The sequence below is a fragment of the Brassica oleracea genome, chromosome C9, assembly GCF_000695525.1.
Source record: "Brassica oleracea var. oleracea cultivar TO1000 chromosome C9, BOL, whole genome shotgun sequence".
Classification (NCBI taxonomy): Eukaryota; Viridiplantae; Streptophyta; class Magnoliopsida; order Brassicales; family Brassicaceae; genus Brassica; species Brassica oleracea.
In genome coordinates this window covers 14,362,967-14,378,622 of record NC_027756.1, presented here as the reverse complement: position 1 = coordinate 14,378,622, position 15,656 = coordinate 14,362,967, and the positions used below count along the sequence as shown (strand labels likewise).

The following is a 15,656-nucleotide window of genomic DNA, read 5'->3' as shown; positions in this document are numbered from 1 at the left end:
TTCTCTAACGAGATGATAAACACTAAACCCTAAAATTTAAACTCAAAGGTCAATCGTAAACTCTAAACTCTAAACCTAAGGGTCAACTCTAAACCCAAGGGTCAACCCTAAATCCTAGGGTTTACAGTTTAGAGTTTTTTAGGGCTTAGACTATGGTGTATATGATTTAAAGTTTTGCTGGCAGCGTTAGCAAGTCAATTTTTTTGTTTTGCAATTTCAATTCTAAACACTAAATCCTAAACCCTAGGATTCATCTTAAATCTTAAAAACCTCTAAACTCAAAACCTTAAACCTAGAGATTCACTCACTCTAGAGAATAAACTCTAAAAACTCTAAATTCTAAACATTAAACCCTGAGATTTAAGATTAACCCTTAGGTTTATGGTTAACTTTTGGGTTTAGGATTTAGGATTAGTTAAAAATATATTATTATTTAAATAACCGGATATTGTTTTTAATATCCATCTTTAAGTAATGTTATGTATTGGAAAAAAAAATGAGTGAAATAACTTTGTCAATTGTAAAATAAGTGCGACTCAAAATTGCATTCAACACTTGGTCCAACACAATTACGAACTATATCAATAGAATATGAACACAATAAATAAAAGTTGTAAATCAGGTTAACTGAGTTAATAACGGGCTTTCAATTGAAACTATCTATTGTGTGAATTGGTAAGTACATATGTCTAAACAAATGCTTTCTCATGACTATAACCATCTCTATAAAACAACTAAGAATGACTACATTTCGATTAAATGTCATTTTTAGATTTAGCCACTTTAATGAGTACTAGAAATACACAGCGGCATAACTCAAATAACATAACTTATCCAATAACCGGATAACTATTCAATAACTGGCCGCACCAGTGGGTCTAGGAGGAGCAGCTTTTCCCCTTACTCTGCCACCACCACCTCTTCTACTTGTTGTAGACTGAGGGGGGAGCTCAATATTTTATGCATGTTCAATAACCTGAGTTCTAGAATGTCTTATTCTACGTGATCCACTTCTTAACTTTAGCATTCTTACTCCATACAAAGACTAAAATATTCTTTTTCAATGACTCGTTTACCTAAACTGCAGCACCAAGATATGATGCAGAGGATAACTATTTTGTAGATCATAACTTAAAAACATCTTCATTACACAATCTAATAAAATACAAGAAACAATGTCTTGCACTTTGAGCAACTGGATAGCAACAAAAATAACTTGATGTTTAGGGAACAGACGGATATCTTGACTGATAACCAGAAACCATCTTAGCACATGTAAGAGGGGCTTTGTTGACTTTGCTCATGAAAATTCTCTTAAAAATCACAACATCGAACTTGATGTCAGTTCTCCTTACCATTTGTATATCTGCCAAGTTAATTCATTGTGACATACTATTCAGACAACAAGTCATGGAGATTCAACTAATGGAACAAACACAATGATGTAATAGATACCCCATAGTATTACCTTAACGGAAATCTTGAGGTAGACATCATCGAACTTTGAAGCTGTCTTTTGGTCTTCTTGCTCTTTCCTCCGGTGATAATATCAATCTAAAACAATGACAAGACAATACCAAATCAAGTGAACAAGAACTAAACCATCCCTCTAGTCACCTCTTGTGGAACACGTGTCGACCATCCATATTGCTCACTTCTTCTCTTTCCTTTAGCTGCTACAGACACACAACATAGAGATTATAATCAGAATCACAAAGATGAATGAAGAAGGAACAAAGATGCTTGAGAAATACAGCAAGAAAAAAAAAGAAACATCAGTTTTAAAAAAAAACATTTTCCAGATCCACACCTAGATCTAATTGTATTGGAGCCAACAAACAGTTACAATCAGAATTGTACAGATAGGGAAGGAAAAACGAAGATGAATCTTGGTTTTAAACTTTTTAGTCTCTAATCTCAGAAAGTATGCGTAGATCTGAAATATGAACAAATAGAAAAAAATGAAGGAGAGGAGTGGGATTCATACCATTCAGAAGGAAAAAATGTTGAATAAAAGACTAAGAAAAATCAAAGAAGATGCTTTCGTAACAACCAAAAAAAAATCTGGAACAAAAAAAAAAGAAAATCAAGTTATGAACATATGTGTCAGAGAACTAACGTAAGCATATAGAGGCAATTGTGGAATTAAAATTATCAAATAGTGTCATAGTCATTCACCTAATTAAATTTGTTATCATGGTTATCCACCGTAAATTCCCTTATAAAAAAATATATCCTTCAATAATATTAATGTAGTTTTTATTCAAAATTAAGTAGAGAAAAATTCTCAAAATCATATTTATTAACGTGCAGTTTTTATTTATCAAAACTAGGCCTCGGCATTTTATCCAGACTCAAAATTCTAAACCGGAATCGAAAAGAACCGACATGGATCCGAAAAGAACCAACCGAATAGACCCAATACAAAAAAAACTGATTGATACCCGACCTAAAAATATGAATATCCAAAACTATGAATACATATGTTCTATTTTCTATATTTTAGCTCATGATTTAGTTAAAATGTCTTTTTGTTACCATTTTTTATTATTTTATAACATTTTCAAGTAATATGAAATTTTACATGTCAAATTTAGTTTTTGAAAATGTTTAATTTCAACTATTAATAGTTTGGTTATTTTGTAAAATTTTAGATAAATGTGATGAATTTTGGCTAAATTTTGATAGAATTTGGGTACTTCAGGTTTTTTTCCTATCATAAATACCTGAATCCAACCCGGATTCGCTACGGACCTGAAAATTACATGTATTTTGCATGTATTTCAATTATAGGTCTGAACCAACCCGGATTCGCTACGGACCTGAAAGTTACATGTATTTTGCATGTATTTCAATTATAGGTCTGAACCAACCCGGATTCGCTACGGACCTGAAAGTTACATGTATTTTGCATGTATTTCAATTATAGGTCTGAACCAACCCGGATCCGAAAGGAGCCAATCCGAACACGAACCAAAATTTTCCAAGTACCTATTTGGGTCCAAATCTCTAGGACCCAAAAGAAGACCCAAAAGACCCGGATCCGAAAGTAGCCGAGCCAAACCTAGAGATGTCAAAGTGGACCGCAACCTGCAGATTATGTATAAGTATATAAACCGCAACCTGCGGTAGGCCGGCCCGCACATACCAAAATAAAATTGAGTCTGCATCGGGTTGGACTAATTGGACGCGAGTTGGCTCATTTAACATTTCTAAAATTAAGAGGTTGATGCAATAGAAAGATTATGAATAACCTGAAACAAAAATGTTTTCTTAAATATTTTATTATCTATAAAAAAATAATTTGAGCCATTTAAAATAAAAAAAATAGAAAAAAACAAGAACAAACAACACATCTAAAAAATCACATTTCATATTTACACAACATAAATTAGGTTTTATGTTTTTTTTTTATAAACTTTAGAAGCCAATTATTGCATCAAATACAATGAATTGAATTTTGTAATCAACTATCTCAACACTTTAACATTCATATTTGTATCAATTGATATAGTAGGCTATTGAGTGATCTTTGCCTTTTGTATCTTAGTTTATTATATATTCGCTATTCTCAACTATGTTAATTCCTTGCCACAAGTGTTAGATAATTATTAAAAAATAACTTACTATACGCAAATAATTTAAATGATAAGAGCAATGTAAAATTAATTTGTTTATGCTCTCGTTTGTCTATGATTCTTTTATTGTTTCTTTTTGAAAATGAACGTTTTCACTCTAATGCATATCATTTACTGAAAAAATTCCATGATTTAATTTTTTTATAGGGTACACTCATTCTATAATGACATTCAAATAGCATGAAAACTACGTAGCATATTTTAAATATTACAAGCGGAGACTCGTGAATTAGCCCACAGAACCAATTAGCTATGCGGGATGTACCAATCCGCGCAGTTCGTAAGAAAGTTGAACCCGGTACGGGGTAGACTACGTGGACATGGGTTCATCCGTCTGACATCTCTACCAAAACCCGACCGGAAGATCCGGACGCCCATGTTTAACCAAAAAAAAAACACAAAATAGAAAATGACCAAAGAGATTTCGTTAAAAAGGTAAAATACACTTATACATGTATTCTATAAATATAAATAAAAATTTAAATAAATAATAAAAATAAATAATTTTTTTTTTGAAAAAATACATTTTTCAATTCGAATTTTCTTTTTACTTTTTTTTAAAATTCTTTTCTTCGAAATCCCGAAATTATTTTTGAAACTATTTTTAAAATTGTTATTTTAAATTTAAAATATTAATTATTATTATTTAAATTCTAAAAGTCGCATTTTAAACATTCAGACTGACATTTATATGTTGTTTAAACCTTGAACTGTTTTTACTAACACTTCTAACCTTCAAATTAACAATTTCCCATATCAAACCTTAGAATTTTTTTCCCGCCAAAATATGGAGACATGGAAGTATGAAGTTTCAATAAGTGATGGTTGCGAAAAATGACTAGATAAATAGCGATGGTATGTAATATATTTTTTAAAAAATATTTATAATTTATTTCCAGTTAAAGTTCTTCAAATAAATAAAAATTAAAATTTTACCAAAACTATATTATAAAGTTAAAACTTTAAAGTTTTAATCTTTTGGAAATTTAACAAGAAAACAAAAAAAATGGAAATTTTAATCTTTGGAAGAAAAAGATGTCATGTTATAAAATTATAAAAAGAGAAAAATAGATATTTAAATATATATTTAAATTCAAAATCATATCAAAAATATATAACTGGATTTGTAAATATAGTAAACACAAATTGTGATTTTGTAACAATTTTCCAGATGTCAAAGGATATTCAATCAAAGAATTAGCACGGACTTCTCAATTATAACCAATATACTTTATTTTTGTTGATTCTAATTCTCGGCTTGATCCTTTGTCAACCATAAAAAATTTATACTATAAGAATTTGTTTTTAATATATTTACAAATCTGCTATATATTTTTGATATGATTTTGAATTTTAATTTTGTTTGTATATATATATATATATATATATATTTATAATTTTATAACATAACATCTTTTCTTCCAAAGATTAATTTTTTTAATTTTTTGTCTAAATTTCCAAAGATTAATATTTAAAGTTTCTAACTATATAAATATAGTGTTGGTAAAACTTTAATTTTTAGTTTTATTATTTTAATTGAAAAAAGATATAAAAAATTATTTATTTTACACGTCATCGTTATTTATCTAGTCTTTTCGCCCCATCATCTCTTTTTGACACTTGATACTTTTATGTCATCAAAATTTTGGCAGGAAAACAATTTATGGTTTGATATGTTAAAATTGTTACTTTGAAGGTAAGAAGTGTTAATGAAAAAATTTCAAAGTTAAAGTGCGTGTAAGTGTGAGTCTGAAGGTTTAAAATGTGATTTTCTAAATTTTAAACTCCACCTCCCAAAACTCCATTCTTTGAATGTTACTATCACTAGGAGCATAAGTGTCTTTTATCTTTTTAATAAAATTTATTTTAGTCATTTTGACCCTTTTATGCCAAATTTGTTATGATTTTAAATGTTACTATCATAGGCGTCTATAAATATCTTAATAACAAAATATTCAAATAAATATTATAGTCTCGCAATGGTGATCAAAAGTTTTAGTGGTTATTTATTTTTATCAACAAATATATGTAAAATGTAACAAATAATATATTATAAAATATTTTTAATTAGAGTATGGATAAAATGTATAATATATTATAGTCGTTAAGTAATTTATAAATTATATTTGCAGAATTTTTTTTAATATTTCAGTTTGTGGTATAGGTTGAAAAGGTATAAGAGAATCGATTTGAATACTTATATCATTAAAGTGCACTTATTTTTTTGGTTAACATCATGAAAGACTCCAGATATAATCATGTTTTAGCTGAAGTAGTAGAAGGATGAAGATATATCAGAAAGTGATTTACGATATCGTGCGAGTGAGGCTAAAACACGAAAAGCTCATCTGGTGATTGCAGGGTCACTAGCAAAGATTTCCATCTTCCAAAAAATTAATACATTGCCCGTTGCACGGGATGAGGCCCATAGATTGAGTGAGCGGGCGTGAGAGGTTCATTAACTGTAGGTGGATGGGGCGTTACGAATAGTGTTAGATCCAAATTTAAACGAGTGAGTAATCATGTGTAGGTTCACACTAACATTGATGACAATACTGGGGCCCAATGAGAACGTTGCATTATGTGGTGAACGTAATATCTCGATTTGTGGTATATGTTGAAATGCATGCACTTATCTTCCGGATCATACCTTCCAAAAGATTTTCAAAGTTAAACGTGTTGAGCTGAAATAATAGAACAATGAGTGACTTATCAGAAAATAATTCACGATGTTGTACGAATTACGGCAGAGCACATAAAATATTCTAAAAGATTAATGCACAGCCTATAGTGCAAGATGAGATCTACTAACCGAGTAGACGCCGTAGGAGGCTTGGACGGTTGGAACACTACAAAAATAATTTTTTTTTTGTAAACAAAGCAAAACATTTTTGTAGTTACATGTGAGCACTGTTTGATACACAAACAGTGCTGTTTGTAAACAAAAATGTTTGCTCGGTGGATAAACGCTGTGGTTGAAGCACTGTTTGATACATAAAATCAAATGTGGGAGCCTTAAGACGACAAAGCAAGACCTGAGCTAAAAAGCCACATGTGGTGTGGTGGTATGGTGTTGTCATGATGGCAGAATAAGATTTACCTGAGGAATTCTGATAAGAGTTTTCAATATGTTTTATATTTTTATGTTTGGTTGAATTGTTTTTAATGGTTACTGTTTTGAGAAAATTAAATTTCTTAATACTTTTGTTTTTATCTATAACATACATTTTGAGCCCAAAACAAATAATCTATAACACACACAATAAACCAGAAGGAGCACTTGGCAGTAATAATACCTACTACAGTATAACTTATACGATAATTTACCCTGTTTAAACAATTTTATGTTGCAAAAACTCTGTGTTTGCTATACACAAAAATGGTTCATGGTAAATTTTCTGTTCAATTCATTCCCCATCAAAATTGGAATATAAATTTTTTCTTCAATTCATTCCCCATCAAAATTGGAATATAAATTTTTTCTTCATAAACTTTTTCATCCTCGAAAAAATGAGAGAAATAGAGTGGAACCCATGTGTCATAATTTGACAAAAAAAATCAACATGATTGATATAAAAATTGAGGAATAAGAATGTCACCAATATTCTGTTAGTAGAATATGGTCACCAATTGAAATCAATATTTTTTCTTAGTTATATGTTTCTCAAATCTCCATATATTTACCTAAATAAAATGACCTTTTCAAAAATAAAATATATTAAAAATTAAAAACCAAGTAAAATAAAATTAGATTTTAAATAAAATGAATTTAAAATAAATAACGTAGTTATTTTTATACGAATAAAAATAGTATTTTCCAAAGTCAAAAACACTTAAATTTTTATTGAACATTGGAGCATATAGGCTAGCGACTCTGAAGGAGTTCCCAAATCAACCAAAGCCAAGAGTGGATGAGTTTTCCTGAAACTTAATCATCTAGAGATTTGTGTTTTCATCTCTAGGTGATTGTTAGTTAGGCCTAGTGATTGCATCTCTTTTTGATTGTATTGATATCTGAGTCTTAATCTCCAGTAATTTTACTCCTGAAAGAAACCGTTGTCGATATATCCTAGGCTAGCGCGTGACCTAGATGCGTTTTTAGATATTTCATATCCCTAGTCACTTCGCTTGATCTATATGCAATATGATCCTTTTTGTGGTGCACTGAATCGTGTACCACTATAATGTGGATATTGTGCCCAAATTTAAACACAATAACTAGATTTTGATCCGCGCGGTAGCGCGAGATTATTTATTTATAATTTATGCTTTTAAATTAAAATTTAATATTTGATGATATTTTATAAATTTCGGTTTGCGTCCAGATTATATTTTTTTTGATTTTTGGTTTGGTTCTGATTCGGTTGTGGGGTTTTGGTTTTCGGTTCAAGAAATATAGCGATAATGTAGTTCGGTTATTTATGAATTTGGTTTTGGTTTGGATTTTGTTATTTTGATCTTGGTTTGGTTCAAATAACAACATTAGGAACCAATAAATTTTGGGTCCAATTCGAGCGCCTGGATCTGATATTCTGATTTAGATAACTATTTTTTTATTACATTTTCTTATTTTTTTATTGAATGATTTAATTTTTAACTATGTTTAAGGATTTGGTATATCTCAAAGATACATACCAACTTATAAAATATTTGCAAATTTTGTACTTCTATGTGATAAAGATAAATTGTATATTCAATAGTGATGATCATAGTATACAAATATTGTTTTTGTTATAGAAAATATTTTTAGTCTAAATAGGAATCTAAAGAAATTATATATCTTAAAACAAAACATAAAAAGATACTATAAAACAAATAAATATATTTTTAATAGTGAAGTAAAGAAACTAAAATGAAGACGTAAATCTTTTTTTTTAGAATTTTGTTTCTACCACTGTCGATTGAACTTTGTTTTATTATTTGTCCATCATTTATAAATACAATCATAGAAAACACAAATGTACAAAAGATGGAAAGGCATCAAATATCAATAAAAGAAGCCCTAATCTCTACATTAGAGATGTACAATATATATCCATATTGGTTTTGGCTCTACTTATATAGTGAAACAACCGTTTTGTTCACAAGACTAAAAGGATCAAGTGCATGAATGCAATTGCAATAGTATTTAACAGAATTTAAAAAATTAATTCGCTTTGCCTAAATAAAGCGTGAAAGTAAAACGCAAAAAAAAAAACAGAACCTTCATGTGCAGGCTACATTTGGTAACGTTGAAGAAACAAAGCCTGAATCTTTGAGAGTCTGTTCAAATATGTGACTAACTTTCAGCAATTTCTCCTAAAACCAACAACCAAAAAAACTCAATCAATCATTATTCTAAGCAAAATCGAAGTGAACCAAAGTAAAAAAACCTTGTTCTCAAGCTAACCTTGAGAGTAAGCAAAGAGTTTATGTAACAAACCTCATCAAAGTCTGCACCAATCATTTGAAGACCAACCGGTAGACCCGAGGAACCTCTTTCAACTAATCCACATGGTAATACAATCGCAGGAAGCCCCGCAAGATTCACATTAACCTTCAACAGAATTCATACGACAAAACTTTATGTTATGTGTAATGAAAACCGGTTAAAGAGGGACAAAAGAGAACATTTATTTGTTACTAATTCATATATTAACACCAAAGAGAACATATATTATACTAATTCTTATAATGTATAGATCACATACATTGTGAATCAAGTCTATCACCGAGTTTACCTGACACCATCATTACGTGTTGGAAGATGATTCAGATGAGGCAATCACATGTAAGTTGGTAGTCCAAGAGAGAATGAAAGAAGAGAGACATGTGAATTTCAGAACATAAATCTCTATGTATTTGTACACAAATAACACACAGAACAACATAATGTTAGAGAAAAAACCTATGTTAGTACACAATCCAATCCTTCTAAATGAGAAGCAGCTTCCTCAGTTGCAGATCTCACTCCGGAATGAACACCTTCTTCAAGCTTCTCGTGAATGAAACCAATTTTCAATCCCTTTAATGGTTTAGATTCAAAAGAATCCATAGAAAGAAACTGTGATTCAAACTCAGGCACATCCTAAACAAAGCAAAGATACTTATTTTAGTTAAAAGCAAAGACCTTTCTTCTGTCTCATTACAGTAAAAGACCTTACTTGTTTGCTACTGGTGGAGGTGGAGTCAACCTATCATACCCAGAAATAGCTTTGATTAATCCGATAGAAGGGCATCAACCGAAAACACCTCTTAAAGCAATCTTAATCATCAATTTCAAATTTTAGATCGATGTGTACTCATCTCAAACCAATACCCAGAATCTCAATCGAACAACTCTTAACACAGTTCTTAAAATCACAAACACACAAAATCACAGTGCAAACTCAAGTCTAGTTCAATAGTTAACAATCTTTGATCAATCCAGACGAAAAAATCTCAATTTAGCATCAAATCATGGAAACAACTATGAAAATAAGAAAGAGAGAAAGAAGATGGTAGCCATAGATGATGATATACATGATAAAAGAGAAATATTTTAAGCGTGTATATATTTAGTCACAAACTTTTGAATAGGTCCAAAAATAAAATATGCCACGGTAATTTCAAATAGAACTCTGTTTTAATAGATTAGATAATCCATAAGAGCATAAATATCCCACGATCCTAGGTAGGTTTTTCAACTGTTTGGTCAGTAGGATCCACAAAATTTTTTATAACCGGTCCCGAAAGTCATCCATTAAGGATCGAAATTAGAGAGGTTTGTGGGGGCCGCGTTTGGTGCTTTTCTAATTTTTTTTTTTAATCAGAAAAAAAAATTAAAAAAAAAAAAATTTAAGGACCCCTCCTTGGGGTTTTACCTATAATCATGGTCTAACTAAAGCTACGCTGGTTTCATTTAAATATTTGTTAGTTGCTATTAAGAAATATACACGAAGGCTAAAACTTTAAGAAAATGAATGTCTGGACAAATTTTCGTCTACATGCATACACTTCCCAACAACAATTTTGATTGAGTTAAGGTAGAATAATCTATATTATTTTAATTTATTTAATCATACTATATATTTCTATTACGTTGAAATGATTATGTTTTGAAATCATAGAAAATTCGGGGTTGTGTTTATTATTTATAAATTGAATACTATAAATTTTAAAATATATTATCTATTTTTTTGTTCAAAAAATATATTATCTAAAACTAGTTATGATTTTGCGTGTTATAATCACAAGCGTCAGTAAATGTTTTCAAAAACAAAAATTGTTAAAAAATTATTATTATACTATCGCAATGGTGATCAAAACTTTTAGTGATTATTATATTTTTTATCAACAAATCTATCTAAAATGTAACAATATTTTAAATTATGAGTATGGGTAAAACGTATAGTATATTTATAGTAGTTAAGTAATTTATAAACTATATTTTCAAAAATATGCTCTGCCTTCAGTAGATAAATGTTCTGGTTCAGCCACTGTTATACATAAAATCAAATGTGGGAGCCTTAGAAACGACCAAGAAAGACATGGAGCTCAAAAGCCACACGTGGTGGCATGGTGCTATGGTGATGGCAGAATAAGATTTACATGAGGAATTCTGAGAAAAGTAAATGGAAAATGGACACAATCGATGCTGAATTCTAAGGAGTACTGGGCGCATGCTTGTGTCGTTGATGACGTATTATACTAAGAAATTCTGAGAACAGCTTTGTTACCTTTCAGGGACGTGATTCTTCTATCATTTTCTTTTTATAGGTTTAATCTCTTTGAAATCCTAAACACTTATCTGTTTAATGTTCTCTTAATGCTCAATGAGTCGCATGTTAAATATATGTAAGGTTTAAAGAAGGAGACGAGAACTTGAGTGTAATGAAACATATCTACAACACAGTCTCCATATATATATAAGACTCCACGGAGCCATTATTCAGGCTTTTCACAAAAATCTTACAGACAGTTTAAGATAAAAGTGCACGGATCGTTATCATACAGACACACTTATACATAACATACATTCCATTTTTTTGCCAGAGAGTGTATTCGAAACTTCGTCATTTTCTGAAACTGGAGTTTGGTGTAACCAGTGAACTAAGAACCGGGACCAGCTTAAGAGGTACTTTCTTGACGACCGTAAGAGTACCAGCTTCTTCTATATCGATGTCTCTCTCCGTCATCCCATCAGGCAACTTCCAGTCAAAGAAGTAAAGTAAGTTCAAGAGTCCCAGTTCAACCGTAGCCATCCCCATTGTTATCCCGGGACACATCCTTCGACCAGAGCCAAATGGTAAGAATTCAAAATTCTGTCCCCTATAGCCCACAGGATTATCTATAAACCTCTCGGGATTAAACTCTTCCGGGTTTTTCCAAATCTTGGGATCTCGAGCTATCGCCCAAGCATTGACCAAGATCCGTCTCTTCGGAGGAATATCATAGCCTTGAACCTTGATGTGAGCCATAGTTTCCCTTGGAAGCAGAAGAGGAAGTGCTGGGTGCAACCTGAATGTTTCCATGATCACGAGGTACAAGTAAGGAACCTTACCAATATCTTCTTCGGTGATTCTCTCCTTACTGTTTCCAAAGCGGTCTCGGATCTCGCCTTGAACTTTCTTCATCACTTCCATGTTTCTAGCGAGTTCCGTCATTGTCCATATCATAGTGACGGCCCCTGTGTCTATCCCACCAAGAAATATATTCTACCAACAAACCAATAAAATAAGTTAAAACTTTAGATTAAATTTGAATACTAATAATGTGTTTAAAAAAAACTTAGATTTACCGTGAGAACCCCCTTCATATGATCTACTGTTAGCTTTAAGGAATCATCCTTTTCTTGTGTATGGATCACATCCAACATTGAAACTATAATGTCATCGTGATATTTTGAAGATCTTTCAGGACTCAAATGATCATCGATCATATGTTGAAACATGGCATCGAGCTTGAAGAAAACATTTTTGAGTCTCTTGTGTTGTCCAGAAAGCAAGTCAACAAGCCATCCAACTCCGGCGACGGGGAAGAAATCAGAGCAAGTGAAACTAGCTAGGGCAGTCTCGGCTTCGAACACGAGCTCATCGATCTTTTCTTGATCGACAAACTTGCTCTCGTGGAAACTATGTCCGAAAGCAAGTTTAAAGAAGATACTCGCGGTTAGCCAGTAAAGAGTTTTGCTCAAATCGACTGTAGATCGATCAACTGCGGATTCGAACAGTTTCTTGGCCATGAAGTTACACTCTTCCTCTCTGATATATCTTGAAGACTGAACCTTTTTCAAAGAGAAAAGCTCGCGCACCAAAAACTTACGCCGCTCTTTCCACTCTTCACTGTATTGGGTAAAACCGATATCTTTATAACCCCGAGAGATTAGCCTCGGTCCGGCAAGATTAGGCCTCGTGCAACAGTCTAGGTCATGAGTTCTGAGCACTTCTTCAGCTGCTTCTTTTGATGAGACTACCGTTACAGGGGACAACCCTAAGTGAACAAGCATGACATGTCCTGTTCTTTCGGCTAGGCGTTGGAGTGACCTGTGAGGCAACTCCCCAACTTGGTGTAAGTTTCCGATTATCGGAAACTGTGGAGGGCTTGGAGGAAGATTCCATTTACAGCGTTTGATCTTCTTTCCGACAAAGATTAAGGAAGCAATGGTGATGAGGAAAAGACAGAGCAAAGAGATTGCCATTTTTCTTTGTTTCGAGGCTTACTGAGAAAATGAAATTGATAGATGTTCTTAAGTACTTTGATAATTCCAAGAGGCAAAAAGAAAACAAAACTTGATTGGAGTCCACTGAGATGTGCTTCAAACTCATCTCAAAATACAGTGAAACTTCTAGAAATTAGTGTTCAAATAATGTATATTATAACGGTGAATACTGTTTTATTCTTGAAAGCATAGACACACTGACATTGTTGAAGCCCCCAAGGCCCCAATGCATACGTGCAGCACAACAACATCAACATATTATTACCTACCTCATATTGAGGTGGCTACAAACCATTTCGAAGGATCAATGGCCGAGCCAGAATATTTTTATAACATGGGTCAAAATTTTAATGTTTATCACTTGCCAAAATATCTAGAGTGATTTGCACCGAAAATAGTAGAATATTAGAAAATTTGGAGAACGGGAAAAAGTGATGGTCCAAAGGTCAGGCCCATCTCTAGACGTTGCGAAATGACCGTGGTGCCCCTATTCCTTCTTTAGTTTTGTAATGATTACATGTATGATTATATACAAACACGTAAATATTTGTGTAGCATCTACAGATCTAAGAATAGCCACCAAAATCTGACCAATCCGGCAGCGTTAAACAACGATATCTTTTTGATATTACACATGTATGATATATGGTGTTTTATACATCTTATATATATGTTTTTCAATTAGTTTTCAAGTCTTTATCAAGTCTTCCTAATCCTTTTCGAGTCATTACATGTCTGGAGTTGCATTGGATGGGAGATGCACCAGCTGGAACAAAAGAGGCAGAAAACAATGCAATTTGGTGATTTTCACGCAGAACAGTCTTGATGACTGTTCCGGATAGCGGAGCAACCGGAGTGACTGTTCTGGATAGAGCGGAACAACCCGAGTGCATGTTCCAGCGGCAGAGATTTTTAAGGAAACTACAACCTATTTCGGGATTTGCCCTAATCTCTCTATTTTCTCTCTCAGCCGCCTGTGGCTTTGATATATCTTCTTTTTCTGTTTCTCCTGACTATTATACGATACTTTTTACACAAGGAACCAGACCTTAGAGTTGGAGACTTGAGATTTTGCTACTTTGTAAAGGGAGAAGGCCATCTCTCTCGATTTAGAGAAGAACCCCCTGAACCCTATTACTTTATTTCAGTCATATTTCATGCTGCTTTATATCTCTGTCTCTGTGTTTTCTTGCTTCATGGCTGAGTAGTCAGCTTGCTTAGTCTAGGGTGTTAGGGTGTTAGATCCGTGAGCTTGACATAAATAAGTTATAAATCGATTGTCTTCATTCACTGTTGTTCTTAAGGCTTGCATCAAGCTAACCACTTAGTGCCTGATTCTAGGTTTAATCTATTCATCAAAAGTGTTATAGGTTGCTAGACATAACTTGAATGAGCATCATATCCCTAACCAGCGAAAGTAGATGTTAGGGTGTTTTGTGAACATATCGGACTTGATCTCTATTGCTTGCTGTCGCGTCTTGATCCAAATGAGAGTTTAGGTATCAAGATCGATCAGCATAGGGAGCAGTATCACGACAGTGGACTGTTCTATTTGAGTGATCCGAGTTCTAGACTTTCTCTTAATGGAACTTGAATAATTGTTTGGCTCACACTTGCTTAACACCCGATCAAACCACCCTAGGCTAGCATTCTTAATCATCTGAAAAACCTTAAATCAATCTCTTACTTGCTTGTTAAGAAATCAACTTTAAAACCCCCATATTGTTTTAGCTTGATATTGATCTTATAGAAATAAAGTGTAATCATTGGTCTCTGTGGATTCGATCCTAAAGTAGTACATCGACATACCATTCGATTGTGGTAGTGTGCACATTAGGTTAATTGGTGTGCGTATACACGTAATATCAATTTGGCGCCGTTGCCGGGGACCATCTTTTACCTTTATTTTTTGGTTATTTATTTAGTCTAAGACCTCTAACTTGCTCTATCCTTTTTTGTTGTAACTAATGTTCCAGGTGCATGATCAGTAGACATACTTGGAGAAACGCACAAGGAGAATTGGTTACACTTACCAACCAGGAGCTAGCAAGGTTAGAAAGAACAAATCGACAACAACAAAGGCTAAACAACACCAACATGGGTGATCAAGGCCATCAAGATGATCTCGCTGCAGCAATGCAACTGATGCAACAGCAGATGATTCAAATGCAGCAGACCATCCAAGCTCAGCAGGATGCTGCTGAACAGGCTGCTCTCGCGCGGCAGGAGCAACATGCACAGACTGTTCCGATCGGGGAGAGAAACCTTCCGCGTAACATCCCTACTACGCGCTCTGCCATTGTTCCTCCACCCTGCACCAGGCAGGACTTCGAGATCAA

The 15,656-nt window shown here is 32.9% G+C and overlaps 1 protein-coding gene and 2 long non-coding RNA genes across 5 annotated transcripts; all 3 read right to left on the bottom strand.

Annotated features, from left to right (window-relative positions):
• Positions 1-1,097: 1,097 nt before the first annotated feature.
• Positions 1,098-2,106, bottom strand: LOC106316134. 2 transcript variants are annotated; one of them, XR_001264742.1, is made up of 3 exons: positions 1,988-2,099; positions 1,469-1,676; positions 1,098-1,366 (listed from the first exon to the last, which is right to left on the bottom strand). It is a non-coding gene; the product is annotated as an uncharacterized LOC106316134 (long non-coding RNA). The 2 variants fall into 2 exon arrangements; XR_001264741.1 differs by having other exon boundaries at positions 1,101-1,366; positions 1,469-1,673; positions 1,988-2,106.
• Positions 2,107-8,676: 6,570 nt separating this feature from the next.
• On the bottom strand, positions 8,677-9,802 carry LOC106317415. 2 transcript variants are annotated; one of them, XR_001265125.1, is made up of 4 exons: positions 9,782-9,802; positions 9,526-9,705; positions 9,061-9,174; positions 8,677-8,936 (listed from the first exon to the last, which is right to left on the bottom strand). It is a non-coding gene; the product is annotated as an uncharacterized LOC106317415 (long non-coding RNA). The 2 variants fall into 2 exon arrangements; XR_001265126.1 differs by lacking the exons at positions 9,526-9,705; positions 9,782-9,802 and adding an exon at positions 9,359-9,494.
• A 1,590-nt stretch (positions 9,803-11,392) lies between these two features.
• On the bottom strand, positions 11,393-13,358 carry LOC106316583 (cytochrome P450 71B17-like). Its single transcript, XM_013754472.1, has 2 exons — positions 12,397-13,358; positions 11,393-12,313 (listed from the first exon to the last, which is right to left on the bottom strand). The coding sequence occupies exons 1-2, from the start codon at positions 13,294-13,296 to the stop codon at positions 11,672-11,674; spliced, it is 1,542 nt and encodes a 513-aa protein (XP_013609926.1). The 5' UTR covers positions 13,297-13,358; the 3' UTR covers positions 11,393-11,671.
• Between the last annotated feature and the right edge of the window lie 2,298 nt (positions 13,359-15,656).